General features: G+C 43.5%; 1 protein-coding gene across 7 annotated transcripts in view; it reads left to right on the top strand.

Moving 5' to 3' along the window:
• Nucleotides 1–19265, top strand: part of ARHGAP26 (Rho GTPase activating protein 26) — a 419232-nt gene that overhangs the window by 128903 nt on the left and 271064 nt on the right. For all 7 annotated transcript variants that reach the window (XM_079146081.1, XM_079146082.1, XM_079146085.1 and 4 more), the window contains exons 7-10: nucleotides 2201–2305; nucleotides 3710–3839; nucleotides 7254–7354; nucleotides 12624–12718. In XM_079146081.1, coding sequence (XP_079002207.1) covers nucleotides 2201–2305; nucleotides 3710–3839; nucleotides 7254–7354; nucleotides 12624–12718 — 431 coding nt within the window. The remainder of the gene's footprint in view (nucleotides 1–2200; nucleotides 2306–3709; nucleotides 3840–7253; nucleotides 7355–12623; nucleotides 12719–19265) is intronic.

Here is a 19265-nt window from a genome sequence, read left to right as displayed (position 1 = left end):
GATACAGGCAGATCCTCGCATCTCTGGAGTCCTTCTGTGGGCCTCACCCTGCCCCCTGAGGAGTGGACGTCCATTTCCCACTGGTAACAGGTTCAAAGGTTCTTGCAGTGTGTGGGAGGGGACATAAGGAGATGGGGCAGGGGAGAGAAGGTGCTGTGCAGAAAGAAGAAAGAGAAAGAGCAGGCCAAACATTACAGTATCTAAGGAATCATTTCCTGTAGAAAAATGGACAGTCAGGTATGTGACCAAAGGAAGTGATACCAAAATAAATATTAGTAACTCTGCCTCTGGAGCATTTGTGTGTATGCCCAGGTGACATTTTAGTGAGTTGTCTGAGAATGCATAATTACCCTGAGCAAGAGAGGCCTTGTTTACTTTAAGTGAAGGAAAATCAGAGTTAATAGGAAGAATGACCTTAGAATTTAGGGTCTTATCGTGTGTGTTTAGGGGATGGCTTAGTGCTTTGGAAAAGTGACAGGGTCCAGTACAAAGATAGGAAGAGGTAAAGAACAGACTTCATCGTGAATAACGGAACTAGGTTTGGCAGAAGAGCCCTTTCTCACCTGTTACTGGAGCCATCTAGAAGGAGAGACACGGGCCCTCCTCTCAGAAAAATACTTTACGTGGAGTGAGTCCAAAGGCTTTCGTCATCTTTGAAGAAAAGAGTTCGTTTTTAATACCTGGTGACTCTCTCATCCATGGATTTATGTCAGGGACGTCTGTGGTGCACTAGATGTTTTCATAGCCAGAGGTTCCAGCTGTGCGTGTTTCCATGAGAATCCAAGGGCACAGATCTGCTGGGGACACTGGCAGTGGGAACGCAAGGTACCATATTGTTATAACCTGGGTGCTGTTTGACTTCCCACTGCAGAGCTCTGATAAATTGGCGGGGCATGAGGCTTACCCTGAAGGAGGCCCCTCTGGGTTCAGGTGGAGTGGTTGTCTCCCTTGGTGCTTACCCCCCGAGAGAGCCCTTTGTTGTCATTATCAGAACTGCCTCTCGGAACGCAATCTGGTGAAAATAAATGGGATTGGGAATATGTTTAATATATAAAGGTATGTTCATTTAGGGACAAAGAAGCCAAATACAGCAATATAAACCAAAGCCAGTGTGTCTTGGTGCCATGTGGTCGGGGGTCAGGAAGGTCTGAGTGGGCCCCTAAGAAAATGCATCAAGGGATGGGCATGTAGCTCGGTGGCAGAGCGCTCGCCTGCTGTGTGCCAGGGCCTGGGTTCAGTGCCTGCAGGACAGGGATGATCTCTGCCTATGGAGAGCTGAGCTGACAGGTGAGGCACGGTGCTTCTCAGACTTTTCCAGCCTTTTACTGTAATTGTTTCTTTGGGTCAAAATTTGGAACTGAGGCAAGATGTGGAGGACTTGGTTAGGGGCCAGGAAAGCACAACAGTGAGGTTTGGATTTAGGCTCTTAAGGAAAGACCAGAGGAATGTTGTTTGTTTTGGAGCAGTGGAGGCTGGCGGGGGCTCAGGGTGGGGATGGTTTTTGAGTACATGGAGGTGTGCAGCGAGATCGTGGTGGACAGCTGTTTTCACCTTCCACTACACACAAGACCGAACGAACAATGAACTAACCTTTTAGCCTGAGGGGCTTTAAATGAGAATCGAGGGAAGCCACCATACCTGAAAATGTGGCACTATTTTCATAAAGTCGTTGATAGCATTTACTTTGGATTTTTTTAGGGAAAGCACGGAAACACACCTTGACTTTGCCCATTTGACTGCAGACTCAGAACACACCAGCTTCCCTCCTTCCCTTCTTCTGCATCATAACCTGATATTACAAATATACTTGAAGAAAACTTGAGTTGGAGCCCTGGCCTCTTTGAAGAAATAATGTTCTTAGGAGATGATGAGACTTACAGGCTGAGCCCGTGGTTGTTGGTGCCAAGGAGACCTGGCTTCATTCCTGGCTACCACTTACTGTGTGTTTTGGGACAAGTCATTTAACCTCTCTGAATTCGCTTCCTTATTATGGAAATGGGGTAACAGTAGTGCTTAGGCCATAGGTTGTTGTGAGTGTTCAGTGAGATAAGGTATGGAAGGGCACAGTGCCTAGCACACAAGTGGTACTCAGTAAATGTTAGTATTATTCTATACTTTGAAAGCAGTGTTGAGAGCTCCGAGCTACAGCATCCTTATTTCCAGTACTCATGTGACCTCTGCCTTTCTTCCTTCCTTACAGCTGCTGGCCTTCCTGCAAGGACTCTTCACTTTCTATCACCATGGATATGAACTGGCCAAGGATTTTGGTGACTTCAAGACACAATTGACCATTAGCATACAGAATGTGAGTGGCCCTAGGGACAGACTTCCTTTCTCTGGTGGAAAGGAAAACACAAAGTGTGGGTCTGGTTGCTAGGGGACCCACCTGTGTGGGCTGGAACATAGGTGAGGAGGGGGCGTCCTCCCGGGTCCAGAGGGCAGCTGGGAGCAGGCACTTCTGGCTTGCTAGATGGCCTTGGGTCAGACCATCATCCTCTTCTCCATTATTTCAAAGCACTAGTTATGTTTTTTAAGTGCTGCTGCTGATTATGTCTTAAATCAGCAGCACCAAAGCCAGGATTTCCTTTGGCCATGGAAAGCCCAGCCCAGCCTCACTTCTATGCATCTAGCTGCCTGGCCCCATGAGACCTTAGGGAATGGGGCTAGGGACCTATGCCCAAAGGCTGTGCTCTTTTCCAACTCTTAGGAAGGTTGGCTGCAAGTCCAGGTCAGTGTGGCCACTCCTAGTCTCCTTCCAGGTTTTACACACAGGACATTTTGGTGCACAGAGCAGTTACTGGGCCCCAGCTGCCTTCACTGTGTGATCAGACCTGTTGGCTTTCATGTTGCCTCTAGGTGCACTTGTATAGGAAGCAGACCCAAGTGTTTCTGAGTGGGCTGTGTCGCACAGCCTCTAGAAATCTGGAGCTTACATGGTTCTCCGTGTCACTGTAGAGAACAGGAAGTTGCAGAGTTCGGAAAAGATTTCACAGAGTGTGGCTTTACCTTAGGCTGGGTTCTTCCGAAGGCTGCTCCGGAATGAATGCGGGTCGATATCCGCAGGTTCTCTAGAGTGTCACACCAGCAAGCCCCCGTGAGAGCGAGCCCGGAGGACGGCAGGTCTGGAGGAGCCGTGGTGCCCATGCCACAGAGGCCTCGGTCTGTGCCATGGGCCTGGGGCCGAGTGGACCTTAAGAGGTGCCTGAATAGAAGTCAGGGCTGCAGACTGCCCTGGTAGGGGTCACCTTGAGCACAGCAGTTCTCCTTTGAGGAGGGCCTGTCTGTGAGCTGTCAGCATGCGGCCTTCCTTCTGCTAGAGAAATGAGGCCCTTGTTCCTGAAGGCGTGCAGTCCCCTGGATCCTGGGTCAGAATTGCCTGGGTTGCCGTCTAAAATTCTTGTGTCCAGGCACAAAGGTTCTGAATTGATTTCTAGGTGAGAGAGAGCCATTAGGTCCAGTTAGATTTGGGCGTTTGCCTTTTTTCAAGTGTCCTGGGTGATTTTGATCTAGTTTGTGAGTCATTCAGCTGTGGGACTGTAAGGCCAACGTGTATGTGAATATGCTACTTCTCGTAAATGAATATTTATTCAGTTCTTACAGGGTTGAATGATCCTTATCTAGTTTTAGATCTTAGAATTCTCTTGGACTGATCTTGTGAATTGTTAGAGATTTCAAGTCTTTGATTTGAGTCAAATTCCTTTTATCCTAGACAAGAAACCGCTTTGAAGGCACCAGGTCAGAGGTGGAATCCCTGATGAAGAAGATGAAGGAGAACCCCCTGGAGCACAAGACCATCAGCCCCTACACCATGGAGGGGTACCTCTATGTTCAGGAGAAACGTGAGTGCTCTGCCTGCCAGCAGCCAGGGCACCCTCTGTCCAGAAGGCGGGAGTGTGTCCAGTAGTGCCTGGCCCGCTGAGTACATGCTGGGGGAGAGACAGTAATGGTATGGTGCAGCTTCCAAGGGGAAAGGTGACGTCTGCAAAGTCTTGTCCTCCTCCTAGTGGTGTATTGGGGATTTGTTGTACTGGGAATTCCCCTGGGAACCTGGGATTCCCTGAGGCCCTGTGGTTGCTCTTCTCTTCTCTGGTGTGCTGTACAGCATCCTGTACCCTTAGTGTAGGGGCCTTGGAAAGGTCTCACATGCTAGGCCTTCTCGTCTCTCAGTGGTCAGATCCTTTGGGAGACCTAATACTTGGTGATTCTCATTTCAAGCGGGACCAGTCATGACTTAGGCCCTTTTTCTCTTCTCCTTTCATCCCAATACTTGAATTTTATGAAAAGTAAAAATAAAAGCTCCCTTTGAGAGCCAGGAAGGAGACCTGCTCCCCTGCTGATAATGATGTCAAGGAAAGATGCCAGGTGCTGCTAGCAGGGAATGTTTAGCGGTGACACAGAATCATGCTGGAGGTCTAGGAAGGGCTCTGTGGTGGGACTGTGCTACTTAGGTGGCACTTGCAGGCTGACTGCGTGATGTGATTCCAGGAGTGAGAAAGATTGAGTTGTTTTCTTTCATGGTGCTTCTCCTGCTCTCCCTCCTTGCTTTCCTAGGAGGCTGAGTCTTCCCAGATTTGTGCTGGTTTACATTCTTCTATGCCTTCCTCTTAGGCAAATATCACTTGTACGAGCTTCCTGATGGAATGAATTAGAAACCCTGGGCTTTAGTGATTGTTCTCTTTAAAATTTGCCTGGGCTTAAAATTTTTCCCTGGCCTGAATGGGGCAGCATTGGACCTGGAGTGACCGGCTGTGATGAGGGGGTCACATTTCTTATTCTTGCAGGGATGAGCTGGTGGAGGTTTATAAGGAGCGGAGGTCACTTCAGTAGTTTGTTCCACTCCCTGAATCAAAGGTGATCACCTTTTTGCCCTATTAGAAAGTCCTTCCCCCTCAGAAGGGTTTTAGGGTCAACTTGAAAATACACATTTTTAGGACTTTAAAAATGTCTCTCGGTGTCCATTACAATACTTACTTTACAAGTTACTTAACATCAGTTTTGCTGTCTTGCATTCTCACATGAGTTACGGTTTGTTCCACACCCTTCACATGCTCTTTGGACATCACGGTGCTCGTTATCCTTAGAAGCACTGTTTTTGGTTCTCTAACACAGTGGTCTAGAGTATTTCATTGGGGTACAGCATTTTTTTGTATTAAACTTTTGATAATTTATTTTGAAACAATTGCAACCATAGAAAAAAAGTAAGAATGGTTTAAGGGGCAACATGGGAATTGACTCAGATTCACCAATTTTTAGCATTTTGCCACAGTTATATCATTTTTTTCTCTCTGTATGCCACAATCATATCTTTTTTTCCCTTCTTTCTGTGCTTACACAAGTGTGCGCTCGCACACGCACACACTATTGGTGAACCACTCAAGAGTAGGCTGCGTAATCCATGCTCCTTCACTTCAGAATTTTTAAGAATTGGGATATTCATCTGTGTAACCACATCCAGGAAATTGAATATTGATACAACTTTTAAACTACAGCTCATGTTTCAGCAGTTCAGTTGTCCCCATAATGCCCTTACAAAGTGTTCTGTTTACTCCGGTACAAACTCGTGCGCTGCTTGTAGTTGCCATGACTGTAGTTCCTGCCAATCAGAACTGTTCCTCAGCTTTCTTTGTCTTTCATGACCCAGAAGTTTTTGAAGAACATAATCCAGTTCCTTTATAGAACTTGATTCTGCGTAGGTCTGACTGACGTTTGCCATGATTAGACTTGGGTCATTCATCTCTGGCTCAGTCCTGCACGGGTAGTGCTGTGTTCTTCCCCAGGGACACGTCCCTCTGTCTCCTTGATGGGGCTCTTGATTTGATCACCCAGGCAAAGTGTGGTCTGGTTTCTCCACTGTATAGTCACTTTTTTCCCCTTGTAGCTAACTGGCAATCTGTGGGGAGACACCCTGAGATGTTGTCACTACGCTTTTCTTTTCTACACTTTGCCCTTCATAGACTTGGTGTCTGTTAATGACCCGTGCCTGACCTGACTTTGGGATGCTGGACAAATGGTGCTTTCCCAGCTCCACCTTTCCCTCCACGTTTGGTGGTTGCCATTCAGTGTCCTCCCTTCCCTTCCTTTCTCCCTCCCTCCCTCTCTTCCTGTTCACCCTTCTTTCTGCACTTCTCTCTTTGCATTGTCAATATGAACTTACAAATCCATATTTCATTCAGTAGGCTATAATCCATTACTGTCTTTATCTCGATGTTCAAATTGGCCAATATCAAACTTTTCTGGAACTTCTGTCGTGCAGTCACAGGACCTTCACCACAAGCCAGAGAACGCATTTGGATGGTTGGTGTTTCATTTGTGCTTCAGGTCTCATTGTGAACACTCACGTCTTACCTTTTAAGTTTACCAAGTGGTTTCCAACAGTTGCAGTTGGCAGTCATGACATACCACTGATAATTATTAAATGTCTACTGATTCTCTTTTCATACTTCAAAAAATCATAACCATTTCTGCTGTTCCATCTCTGTAAACATCTAGAGCTAATATCCAGTGAAGCTGTTGCAGGCTGGTGATGCCTTCCTCATCTTGTACTGCTCTGTGGTTCAAAATATAGGCTGAGTAGTGAGTGAAGTCAGAGCCTGGTTAGACCTCCACTCTGTGACGGCTCCCTTTCCCTGAGGGATGACTTCCGAGGCAGACTCCTTAGGTTACATCTGAGCACTTTCAGTCACTTCCCTTCTGCACCACTGGTGTTTCCAAGGTATTCTTGTCTGCTTTTCCAATCGTTTTTCCTTATGCTAAAGTAAATATGAGAGGTTTGGAAGTAGGTCAGAACCCCCAGTGTCTGTGCATAGAGTCACCAAGCAGCTGTGTGGGAAGCCTGATGTCATTGTCTCAGTTGGGGATGGTGACAAGCACTCGGAGGAGCCTTTCTGTGTTCTTTCCTTAGCATCTCACTCCTGTCAGGAAAGAGCGGAAACTCCAAATGGAGATTGATGGTGGGAATGTGAATTAATTTCCCCAGGGAACCTCTATTTCCCTTATATATTTTAAGACCCAGTGGAGATAGCTTTAGTGGGAAATAGTGCTCTTGGGCCTCTGGGGGAAAGCCTTGGGTTGGTTCCATTTCCAGCCTGTGGAATCAGATTTCTCTCTGTTTTAGTCTAGCTGTGTGGAGAGTACATTGCCCTAAAACAGGGTAGGTGAGTGTTATGGGCTGTGGGCTGTATGTTTCTGCAGTTAGTGATGGGCAGCACACAGTGGACGAGTACAGATGTTTAATGGACAATATTATCTTGCAGGTCACTTTGGAACTTCTTGGGTGAAGCATTACTGTACATATCAACGGGATTCCAAACAAATCACTATGGTACCATTTGACCAAAAGTCAGGAGGAAAGGGGGTGAGTTCATTTTTTAAATTTCATGCTTGTTTTGCTTGGCTAACAGATAATGATTATAATGTGTGCAGAAAGTAACACTTCCAGTGTTTCACTGTCATTCTCTTAGTTTTTGTACAGTAGTTCCAGAAGGCCTGGTATCCTGAAGATCCCTAAAATAAGATGAATATTCTTAGTTCCAAGTTATATTAGGAACTGCAATTAAAAAAGATGCTTACATTTCACACATACAGGATATTAAAATGTGTCGGATGTTTTTAGATGCTACAAAGTCTTGAATGACCTCATCCTGGGAAACTGATTCATGTTAGTCTCACGCGATCCCTAGAGAGCTGCCATTTGGCAGTTTAGATGTTCCAGTTATCTATTGCTGTGTAACAAGTCACCCTAAAACTTAGCAACTTTGCAACCACACCAGCTATTTTAGTATGTCTCACTCTTTCTGTGGGTCAGGAATTTGGGGAGCTTGTGGGTGGGCGGTTCAGGCTCATTTCTCATGAGGTTCCAACCAGATGGTAGTCGAGTGGAAACTGTGTGGGTCTGGAGCAGCTCAAGGCTGGCCACACAGAGCTCTCTCCCTCTTCCCTGGTTTCTTTCTGTCCCCTCCGCTTGCCCCCTCTTGCCAGCTGACCATGTGGTCTTAGGACCTACCCATCTGTCTTCCCATGTAGGAAACTTTGGGCTTCCTCACAGCATCACGATGCAGATGGTCTCAGAGCAACTGCAGATTTCAGGAGTGAATATTCTAGCAGTTAACATACATACTGCGTTGCTTTTACATAGCCTAACCCTAGAAGTCATTACCCTTACTTGCACCTTACCTATTAGTTGGAATGGTCAAAGAGCCTACGCAGTTCCAATAGGAGAGGGTGTAGACCTCACCTCTTGGTGGCAGGAGTTCCAGTGGCTTATTGTGTGAAGAACATGTGGGAAGGAAGATATTCCATGGTCATCTTGGAAGAGAGATTAATGCCACACCAGGTTCCCTGGAGGCCCTGTCCCACAGCCCCTCCAAGTCTCCGACATCCTTCCCTCGCACACAGGTACCCCTCACCTCCTGCCAGTTAGCCTCTGCTGGGAACTCTCAGTGTGAAAAGCATTTCCTGTGGAATGCTGTCTTCTCTCTCCTGCGATTCTTACTACCTTCTTTTCCTCCTCTAGTGTTCTACATTGCATTATGATCATCCTAGGTTTCAATTAAAAAAAAAATCCATTGCTTGGAATTTTTCGTCTTTGAATTTGAGGGGTTTTAAAATTTCTTTCAATAACTAGAAAATTCTTGTCAATTATCACTTTGAATTTTGTTTCTAATTCTTACTGTTATTTCCTTCTGGAGATGTTTAAATGTTTTTAATAGGTATTTATGTTTTTCGTCTCTCTGGGAATTAAGCCCAGAGCCTCATGCATACTAAGCAAGCACTGTACCGCTGAACCCAGCCCTGGTTCTCTCTGTAATTTAAGTATTTCTCAGTCATGTTTCCTCTGTTGAGAAGTGAGTACTCTGCAGTCCTTGCTCCTTGGCCCTCTTTGTGTAGCATGTTTGGAGGTGTGAGGTGTGTGTGGGATCACCGTGTAGAGGTGCTGCCTGACCCCAGGCCTTGGGTTGGTGGTGTTAGGTACTGTCATTGTCACTGCAGTTGCTCAGCCATGCAGTGCCCTTTGCTCCCTTCTACTTCCGATTTCTCTTCCGGGCTTTCTCTTACTTCAGCCACAATAGAGAAGTTTATCAGCAACTCTGTTCCTTCCTGATGTCCAAGCAATAACAAAGTCCTTTTAATGTTTCTTGGTAGAGGAGGGGTTGACTTGTAAATAATCTCAAGAAAGCAGACATGTTAAAATATCATACATGGAGCAATGACAGTGTTAGAAGGAACATTATAAACCTGTTTCAGGAGGAGTCCCCTTGTTTCCATGAGATGAACCTGGAGCAGGCCTGTTTCCTTGGTGGGATCAGAGAACTTTTGTGACTCTTAGTCCTAGAAATCACCTTCACTGAATTATTCCCTTCCACCATCTTTATTTTGGGTCTTTTTATCTTGTACTTTACCAAATATTTAATGAAATGCTCTTATAGTTTCTCTATACCTAGCTTTCTTGAAAGTCAAGAGTGGAAACCAATGGCAGTGGGTACTGGGACTCCAAAGACACCAGCAAGATCCTGGTAAATGCCCCCTTGGTTGTTTTTATGAGTCAGCACAGATCAGCTTCTTGGGACACTGATGAGTATGATCTTAGGACCGTGATATTATAGTAATTCATTTTCCTAATGATAATTCCTTACATTTATATTACATTTTATAGTTTTCTATATCCTTTTATTATCCTATGTTGTCCTATTTCCCCCCTTTTACAAAGGGAGAAATTGAGAGTCTAAGAGAGCAATAGATTTCTAAGATCACACAGCTCATGAGTTCCAGAGCTAGTCCTGAACCCCTCATTCCGGAGTCTGGGTTTTCTGCTTCTGAAGCCATGATGTTACACTTTCTCAGCTTTCAGAAGAGAGGTCGAGGGACTAGCCATCTAGAGGTGATGTCCTCTCATTTGGTGCTGAGGAATCGTGTGATACTGCATTCATGGTCGTACAAAGCTGTTCTAAGCACTGGCAGCAGACTTGACATAGATCGTAGGGTGTTTTCTTTTCTGAACATGATTTTTCTCCACTTTTTCTTCCCCCTGCCCCACTGTCCCTTTCATTTGAATTATTTTCCTTGAAAAGTGCTGACTTTGCTCCCACCCTCAGGCCTGGTGTGGTGAGCAGATTTGCTCCATCCTCTTGGAGAGCAGAGCCCATGTGTGGTGAAGGAACATTCCAGCACCCTACCTTCTGCGAGAAAGCACCCTCCGTGCAGGTTCGGAGCAACCCAAGGCTGATGCTGTCCTTTCCCATGCTCGAAACCCTTCATTATTTTCCTGCTCTTCTCAGGATACAGACCAGAATTCTGCCCTCCCTCAAACCCATCCCACTCTGGCTCTCACTCGGGGCTTGTTGCACACCAGCTTCCCTCTGTCCTCCAAGACACCCTGCTGAGGCCACGGCTCCTGTTCTCTCCATTCTGTGTCTGGTGCATCCTCCAAACCCCAGCTCAGGGCAGCCTTCCCTAACCTTCCTGACCAGATCAGATCCTTTTCTTTGCACCTTCTGTAACACGGTCCCTTTCTCTCTCTCTCTCTCTCTCTCTCTCTGCAGTGTTTGTCACAGTTGTTAACTTTTTGTTTATGTGATAATCTGCATCTACCACTTTTTAAACCCCCAAGAGTTAAGCAGATAATTTTTACAGATTTTTCCCTGATACGGCACCAACATCCTTGGATAAGAACCTCATCGTCCTCCTTTGCCTGCTGATGTTTGATGATCCTTTATAGATTCCTGTTTCCTCCCATTGCTCTATGATACTTCATCTAAGCTTTCAAAGTAGAAGCTGGTCTTAAGCTAGTAAATCTGACATTAACAAGGTCAGGATCTGCTGATCCTATTGGGTGTTTACACTTTCAAAGAACAAAAATTAGAACAATTTGGTTTAAAGATTTACTTGGCTTTATTTTTAAGTCTAGAATTAGGCAACACTTCCTTCTGTAAAATAGAATAAATGCACTGATGAACTAAGCAGGTTTTAAGACAGAAAAAGGCTGAAAAAAGCAGTAACAGAGGACACGGAGTGGATTGGTCATTTCAGAGTTACTTTTCTTATAAAGACTGGACAGGGAGAGAGACAATAGGAAAATAACATTGGGCTACTTAAGGTTACCTTTCAGGCAGAGGGAACTTTATTATCATGCCAATGGAAACTAGCTTGTTTGGGAATTTTGGCTTTGATCTCTTATTTCTCCTGGTTTCTTAGAAGGTCAGATAAACAGCTTGGTTTTGATTCAGTGACAAAGAACATTAGCATCAGTCACTGCATGTTGACTTTTAGTCTGGTTTGTTGGGGCCAGGAGCCTAGTCCAAAACACTCATATGACTTACAAACTAAAGAACAGTTCTCAATCTGAGAAACTAACCTTTGCTATTCAATAAAAGACAGCAGATGTAAGGCTTGTGAATGTAAACTTCTCTTCCCAGGTCTTCAGTGTTTCATGTGCTACTCTGATATTAGTGGGTGGCTAAAGTTACCTTAGATAGTCACATTGCCTATTATTTTAACACACTAGGTAGGTTTGCTGATTTCTGTCATATTTTTTTTAAAAAAATGATGGATTGGCAGGAGAAACAGAAACCCTACTAAATTCCTAAGTTGCAGGAAAAAAAAAAAAAAGAAATCAGGGTATAACTTCAATGTTCCTAGGCAGTAAATTAGTGGTATGAACTAAATGGTTGTGTTCCACTTCTACTACTCAACAATGAAAAGAAACAAACTCTTCTTGTACACAGCATGGGCAAATCACCAAGCAATTAGGCTGAAGCCAGACAAAAACGGGGCACGTGCTATGTGGTTTCATTTATTCAAAATTATAGACAATGCAAATTGACCTGTAGTGACAGAAGTCAGATTCAGGGGTTGCTTGGGGGTGAAATGGAATGAGGGATAGATTACAAAGACATGAGGAAAGTTTTGGGGGTGATAGAAATGTTTGTTAGCTCAAATATAGTGATCATTTCACGGGCATATGCAGATGTCAGAATTTATAAATTCTACATACTAAACATGTAGTTTGATCATATACTATAGGTCAGTAAAGCTATTAAAACATTTATTGAACACCTGCTCTGTCCAGGACCCAGTTTGGCTCAGGAGACACAAGAGTAGGCATAAATAGTCTCTGCCTTCCAGGAGTTTACAGTCTAATAATAGAGAGACATTGTTTTAATCATCACCTGCATCATTGGACAGCTTTAGCTGTGATCAGCACAGTGAGGGAGGGAAAGGTACATGGTGCTATGTGAACATGTTTGGGGATCTTTGATCTGGTCCAGAAAGGTGTTCTTGAAGAAGTGGTGACTGATACAAAGACACAGAAGCTCCCAGTTAGGAGACCTTTTTCTTCGATTCTTATCAATTCATAAATCACACGTTTAAGGCAGTATCAGCAGGAGCTCATCCACCATGGGTTGATGCTGTACCATCCCAGTCCTCCAGTATTAAAGATGCTTGGCTCTGAGTACAACAGGGTCCCACACTTCGTTGTGGTAGTCTTTGGCCTGAGATTTTATGATCTTACATTGTTGTGGACTCTCAGGTTGGAGAGGGTCAAGTTATCTGTTAGGAACACATTTGTTGTGGAGAGGAGCAGCCCACATTCTGCTTCAGCTTGATGGTCTGTCTGTTCCCATCAGGGGGAAGATGAATCCGTCACCCTCAAATCCTGTACACGGAGGAAAACAGACTCTATCGAGAAGAGATTTTGTTTTGACGTAGAAGCAGTAGACAGGTGAGTAGCTGTGTCTTTCTTAGGAAGAAAATATTGCTGAATTTGGATTTCTTTCCTTTTCCTTCCAATTAAAACTTTCCTACTTTTTTTTCCTATTCTCCCTTCTTCATCCCCCACCTGTATTCAGTTTGGATTAGACCGTAGGTCTTTGATGATTGTGAGGATCAATGCTGCCTCCCCGTCTTTTAGTTTCAGCAGTGAATTGAGGATTTGTTTTGTTTTACTTTGATTTTAGCACTTCTGTGCTTTGGGTGTGTGTTATATCTCCAGGAGATTGGGTAGATGCTTAAAGGAAATTGTTGAGCATGATTGTTTCTGTATGAGATTGTGTGTGTGTGTGTTTACTTAAATAATACAATGATTCAAAAGGAATTGAGCCTAGCAACTGAGGCAGCTGAGGCAGGAGAATCGCAGGTTTGAGGCTAGTCTCAGCAACTTAGCAAGTCCCTGTCTTAAAATTAAAGAGGACTGTGACTGTAACTCAGTAGTGAAGCATGCCTAGGTACAATTCCCAGTACCAAAAAATAAAATAAAACAAAGCAAACAAACAAAAGGGACCTGAGGTGGAAGAAATTTTATTCACATTTAATAAAAAACTTTTAAAGACAGCATTTCACCTACCGCTGTGCTCATCCAGGAAAGACACCAATCACTTGTGAAATCAGTCTTTGGAGAGAGAGCTGTGTGTGTTGTATTCCTCAAGATTTATAGTGTGTCTCATTAAGTTGTACCATTTCATGGTGTTAATCTGGTTTGACAAGATTCCAATTCTTTGAGACACTTTACTTGGCAACAGGTTTATTCTTTCAATGAAACTCACGTGGTAAGCTTATACAAGCTGCCTGATCTAGATCAGCACTGCTAGCACCAAGATCCTTAAATCTCAGCATGATACTTACGTAATACCATTTAATCTCTTTTCTTTAGTTAAAAAAAAAAAAAAAAAAAAAAAAGTCACACCATTCTGTAAAGCTAGTACTTCTGCCCTCCCTGGGAGATTTACCAGTAACCATCACTCCTGAGATCTGGAAGGTTCTGAGACTGCCTCTTGCACTAGAATGACTTCTGTGTCAAGTGTCTACTCTGCACTGTGGCTGCTGAAGGCTACATACCCTTTTAGCCTACGTCAGAAATTCATGGAAACTAATTACATCTCTTAAGTAATTTAATCATTCTGCCTTTGGCTCTCAAGCTAGACAACTTGGGTCCAGATTTTGACTTTGTTGCTTGGTAGCCATGTAACTTTGACCAAGTTACTTAATCTTACAGAGCCATGATTTCCTCATCTGGAAAATGAAGATGGTAATAATATCTAGTTCCTAGGATTGTTGTAGGGATTCTGGGAGATAATACATGTCAAATGTGGGACAAGGTGGCAAAGAATAAAGTGCTCCATTAGTATCAGTTGTTATTTTTTGTTGCTGGTTAACTTGTCCTGCATCAGGCTTGATATATCCTTTCACTTTTAAACACAGAGAAATATATTTTGTAAAGAAAAGAAAATGCCCTACCCCTTCACTGTGTGCAGTGCTGTGAGAGAGGAAGGTAAAGAGAAGGCAGTCTGGGGCATAAATTCAATTGGGATAAAAAAGGGGAGTTGCAAAAAGCTATCCTCAAACCAAAACTGGTTCTTGGTTTTAAGCAAATCTATAATCTGAGTGCTTCAAGCTTCCATAGACGTATCTCTTCTCCATTCTGATCATGGAATTAAGGGAATCCATATTACTGGTATCCTTGAGGAGGTTCAGAAGGTGTGTTTGGGTGGACATTCTGATGTATGTGAAACGTTTATTTCCTAGAGCTGATCTTGAGCATGGCTGTTCAGAAGAGGGCACACCTTGATTGGCAGTTCTCTTATAGGTTGAAAACGAGCTCAGAGATGCTTCTGAAGCTGCATTATTTTCCATGATTCCTGAGAGTTGCTTTGGAGGCATTTAAACCTCCCTGTGGCATCTCCATCTTGTTTCCACCTTGCCAACACTTCCAAGCACCTTCCCTCCTTTATCATGCCTACAAAACCTTTTCAGGCCCCAGCCACAAGCCAGGAGCAGAAGTGTCACGCTCTACACACAAAGAGGGCTTGGGAAGTAAGCTTCTCCCCAGTGTCTCTGGGCCCCTTGGTGTGAGGCGGAGGCATCTTGGGCAGGTTCAGAACCAGGCTGCTGAATATCCTGCACAGCAGGACCTGAGTGTACAGTTCTATAGAGAACCCTTCCTTCAGTTTTCTCTAATAGGTCCCAAGGGTTAGGTTACAGGTTAGCAGTGTTTTACTTCTCTTTCTCCTTTTTTCCCTTCTCCTTCCCCTCCTCCTCTTCCTCCTTCCCTCTTCTTCTTTCTTCTTCTCCTTCCCTCTTCTTTCTTCTTTTTAGTTATATATAACATTAGGATTCATTTTAGCATAATTATAAAAGTACAGACTATAATGTGCTCTAGTTCAGTCCCCAGTATTTCCCCTTTCCCTCTCGCCTCCTCCCTTTCCCTGTTTCCTCCCCCCTACTCTACTGATCGTTCTGTTTACTTTTAGTTTTTTAAAATTTTTTATAGTTAGTGTCTTGTGGATGTACATGACAATGAGATTCACTGTGATGCATTCACATCTGTGCGCGGGAAGGAAAGTCAGATTCATTCCTCTGTTCTTCCCTCTGCCGTCCCTTTTAGTGCCCCTCAGTCCTCCTGTCTTCCTCGAGTCCACCCATCTTTCTTCTATTTTGATGGAACCCTCCATCCCGTTCCCTTTCTGTCTCTTATTTTGGACTCGCTCTGTAAATCAGATCTTTCTGTATTTCTTCACATACCTAGAAGGGAATGAGGTGACAAGGAAAAGGCATTTCCCCATGTCAGGTGGCAGCAGCCTGGGGGCTGTGCCTGGAGTCCTGTTCTCTTGATGACTCCTGCCCTGTCCCTCAGCACAGAGGGGCCTCTGGACGCCTGCCATCTTTCAGCCGGGGCCTCCTGTAGGTTCCTCACTCCACCTGCCCTACCGTGGGCAGGGCTCAGAATGCAAGTGTAGCGCCGGGGAAGTGGACACAAAAGATGGGAAGGTTATATTTAAAGGTTTGAAATGCTCCCAGAATATGTTAACTGTTATAAATATGGATTATATAGACATTTACATAGTGACTGTTCATGTTGTGCTTCATACTCATGTTAAAGTGTGATGTATGACTTAAGAGTATGAGATGTCATGGTTTTTCAGTTTAAACACTTTGAACCTTTAGACTCATTGCTGACACATTATGTTATTTTGTAACAGAAGCTGTAGCCTTTAGGAAGTGATATTCCAGAGGTCAACATTGGAAGTTGATGACATCAGTATTCCTTACTGTGTGGTGGGAACCACTTCAACCACATCCATTGAATTCTTGCTGGAACCAAAGATTCCACTTCCTGCCCAGGACTTACATGGTCCAACTTTCTGGGACTGGCACACTGAAATCCACATTTTCTAGCTTTCCAGTTATTCTCTGTTCTTACTAGTGATTGGTGCACTGTACATCATGTATTCCATAGCACAGTTTCATCAAAGCACAAGAAAACATTTTCCTTACTAGAAACAAGCAACCACAGCAAAACCAAACAAACGAACGAAAAAGACCAAAACTCAGACCTTTTTACGTAGGCTTTTAGTACATATACAAAGGGTCATTTCCAGTCCATTTTTTTAAGTTAAAGAATGTTGAAGGGAAGAGGGCAAGGAAGCGGTAGTATCTGAATGCTTTCTGAAAACTGGACACCTTCATACGTGATCTCATGTAATCCTCATTATAACCCAGCAAGGAGGCTACCCCTTCCCCATCCCTGTGCTGCTCTTGAGGAATCTGCCATTTAGAAGGGTGAGGTCACCTGCCCTAGGCTGAGGTGGGAGGTTCATAGAAGCTCATTCCAGGGCACATTGCTGCCTCAAAACTTAGAATGTTTTAGAACATTCCCAGTGATGAGCTTGTCGCCACCAGTGGGTGAATTTCAGAGACACCACAGAGCATTCAACTTGTAGGCTGTGGAATCTGCAAAGTGCCGTTCTCCTTCTAATTATTTGCATTTGGCATCATAAACTAATGTTGCAATAAAACTGGAGCTACAAACTTCTGTTTTCACCTGCTATTCTGTGACCTTCGGAAAGACGGCACATAACTAAATTAAAAGAGGCAATACGGATAGAGCATAGTGCCAGGCAGGTGGCACTTAGTTGGTGTTCCATGAATGCTATATGTGTGTGTGTGTGTATTTTATTTTTTCTGTATACCTCTTCTTCTATCTTTTATCTTTAAGGTAGCACTTTTTATCCAGGGAGACTAGCGTGAGTCAGAGAAATCAAAGTGTTAGTGCCATTTTATCAGTTGATTGTTTTCATTAAATCCCAGTGCATTGCTGTTAATGTGTTAATCCTCAAGTCAGGGTGACAAGGGGTTAATCACTGACTCGTAGGTCCTACATAATGTAGGTCCTACATAAAGAACTACTGTGACTCTTTGACCCATGAATTAGCTAAAAATCAAATGAAGTGTTAATCTAGCACTTTGGATTTAGCTCTATGGTTCTTGAACTTTGTGTGTCACAGATCCTTTTAAAATATGCAATACATCCAGGTGTGCTGGTAATTCCAGCAACTCAACAGACTGAGGCGGGAGGATGGTGATTTCAAAGCTAGCCTCAACAACTTAGTGAGGCCTTGTCTCTAAATGAAGATACAAAAGGACCAGGAATGTGGGGATGTGGCTTACTGGTGAAGTGCTCCTAGGTTCAACCCCTGATACAAAAAAAAAAAAAAAAAAAAAAAAAAAAAAATTACTGAATACATTCTCAGAAATCTCCTTTTAATTCTTCCAAGTTCTTTTTTTTTAATTAAAAATCATAAATTTACATAGGGCAATGTTGTTTGATTCATTGTTATTTTTTTCCCTTCCCCCCACCCCTCCCACCCCTCTTTTCCCTCTATACAATCCTTCCTTCCTCCATTCTTACCACCCTCCTTATCCCTAACCCTAACCCTAACCCTAACCCTAACGCTAACCCCTCCTACCCCCCATTATATGTCCTCATCCGCTTATCAGCGAGATCATTCGTCCTTTAGTTTTTTGAGATTGGCTTTTCTCACTTAGCATGATATTCTCCAATTTCATCCATTTGCCTGCAAATGCCATGATTTTATCATTCTTCATGGCGGACTAATATTCCATTGTATATATATGCCACAGTTTCTTTATCCATTCATCAACTGAAGGGCATGTAGGTTGGTTCCACAATCTGGCTATGGTAAATTGAGCAGCTATGAACATTGATGTGGCTGTATCTCTGTAGTATGCTGATTTTAAGTCCTTTGGGTATAGGCCAAGGAGTGGGATAGCTGGGTCAAATGGTGGTTCCATTCCAAGCTTTCTGAGGAATCTCCACACTGCTTACCAGAGTGGCTGCACTAATTTGCAGCCCCACCAGCAATGTATGAGTGAACCTTTCTCCCCGCATCCTCGCCAACACCCATTGTTGCTTGTATTCTTGATAATCGCCATTCTAATTGGGGTGAGATAAAATCTTAGGGTAGTTTTGATTTGCATTTCTCTTATTACTAGAGATGTAAGAACTCAAAAACTCTACACCAAGAATACAAATAATCCAATCAACAAATGGGCTAAGGAAATGAACAGACACTTCACAGAAGAAGATGTACAAGCAATCAAAAGATATATGAAAAAAAATGTTCAACATCTCTAGTAATAAGAGAAATGCAAACCAAGTTGTTTTAGAGTGGTTTCTCAAAACTAGGTCTATCCTCTTCCCCTGGATCCTTTTCCCTTCCATATTGGCTTCCATGTGCCTTCCAAGGCCACATGTCATTCAGCCCCTTTTCTCTGTTGCCATAGCCCTTTCTGAACTAATTCCAGGAAAGGTTCAGACCTGAACTACTGAAGTTTCCTGGACTATTTTGAGCTAATGTTTCACACGCAAATAGCTTTTCATGTCTTTCCTTCCAAAGGGTTTTATTATTCCTGACACTAAAAAGTTAAATTAGTAGAAAATCTTTTTATTTATTTAACCCTAAAGCAAAAACTTGTTTAAATTCAGATATCATGTCCATCAAATAAACTTGATGGTTCTTTGAATTTCCCTTCATATGTATTTTGAAATTCAGCTTCAGGACTCCAGCATTTGAAGTATGGTATAGCTTTCAGTAGATGTCTGTGACTTATAGTGTTTATAAGGTATTATAATAAGCTCCAAAGGAGAATCTCTTCTTATTTTCTTAAAAGGTATCTGTCATGGATTAAATCATGTCACTACCAAATTCATATGCTGAAGTCCTAATCCTGTTTCTGAAAATGTGACCTTATTTGGAGATAGCTTCTTTATAGAGGTAATCAAGTTAAAATGAGGTAATTAGGGTGGGCCCCAGCTCATCATGACTGGTGTCCCTGTCAAAAGGCGAAAGGTAGACATAGAGACAGACATGCACACAGGAAAATGCCCTGTGAACATGAAGGCAGAGATCAGGACAGTGGTCTCCACACCAGTAAATGCCAGGTTGCCTGTAGCCTGGAGAAAGGCATGAAGC

Source organism: Sciurus vulgaris (assembly GCF_902686455.1).
Source record: "Sciurus vulgaris genome assembly, chromosome: 6".
NCBI lineage: Eukaryota > Metazoa > Chordata > Mammalia > Rodentia > Sciuridae > Sciurus > Sciurus vulgaris.
This window is presented reverse-complemented; position numbering and strand designations above follow the sequence as displayed.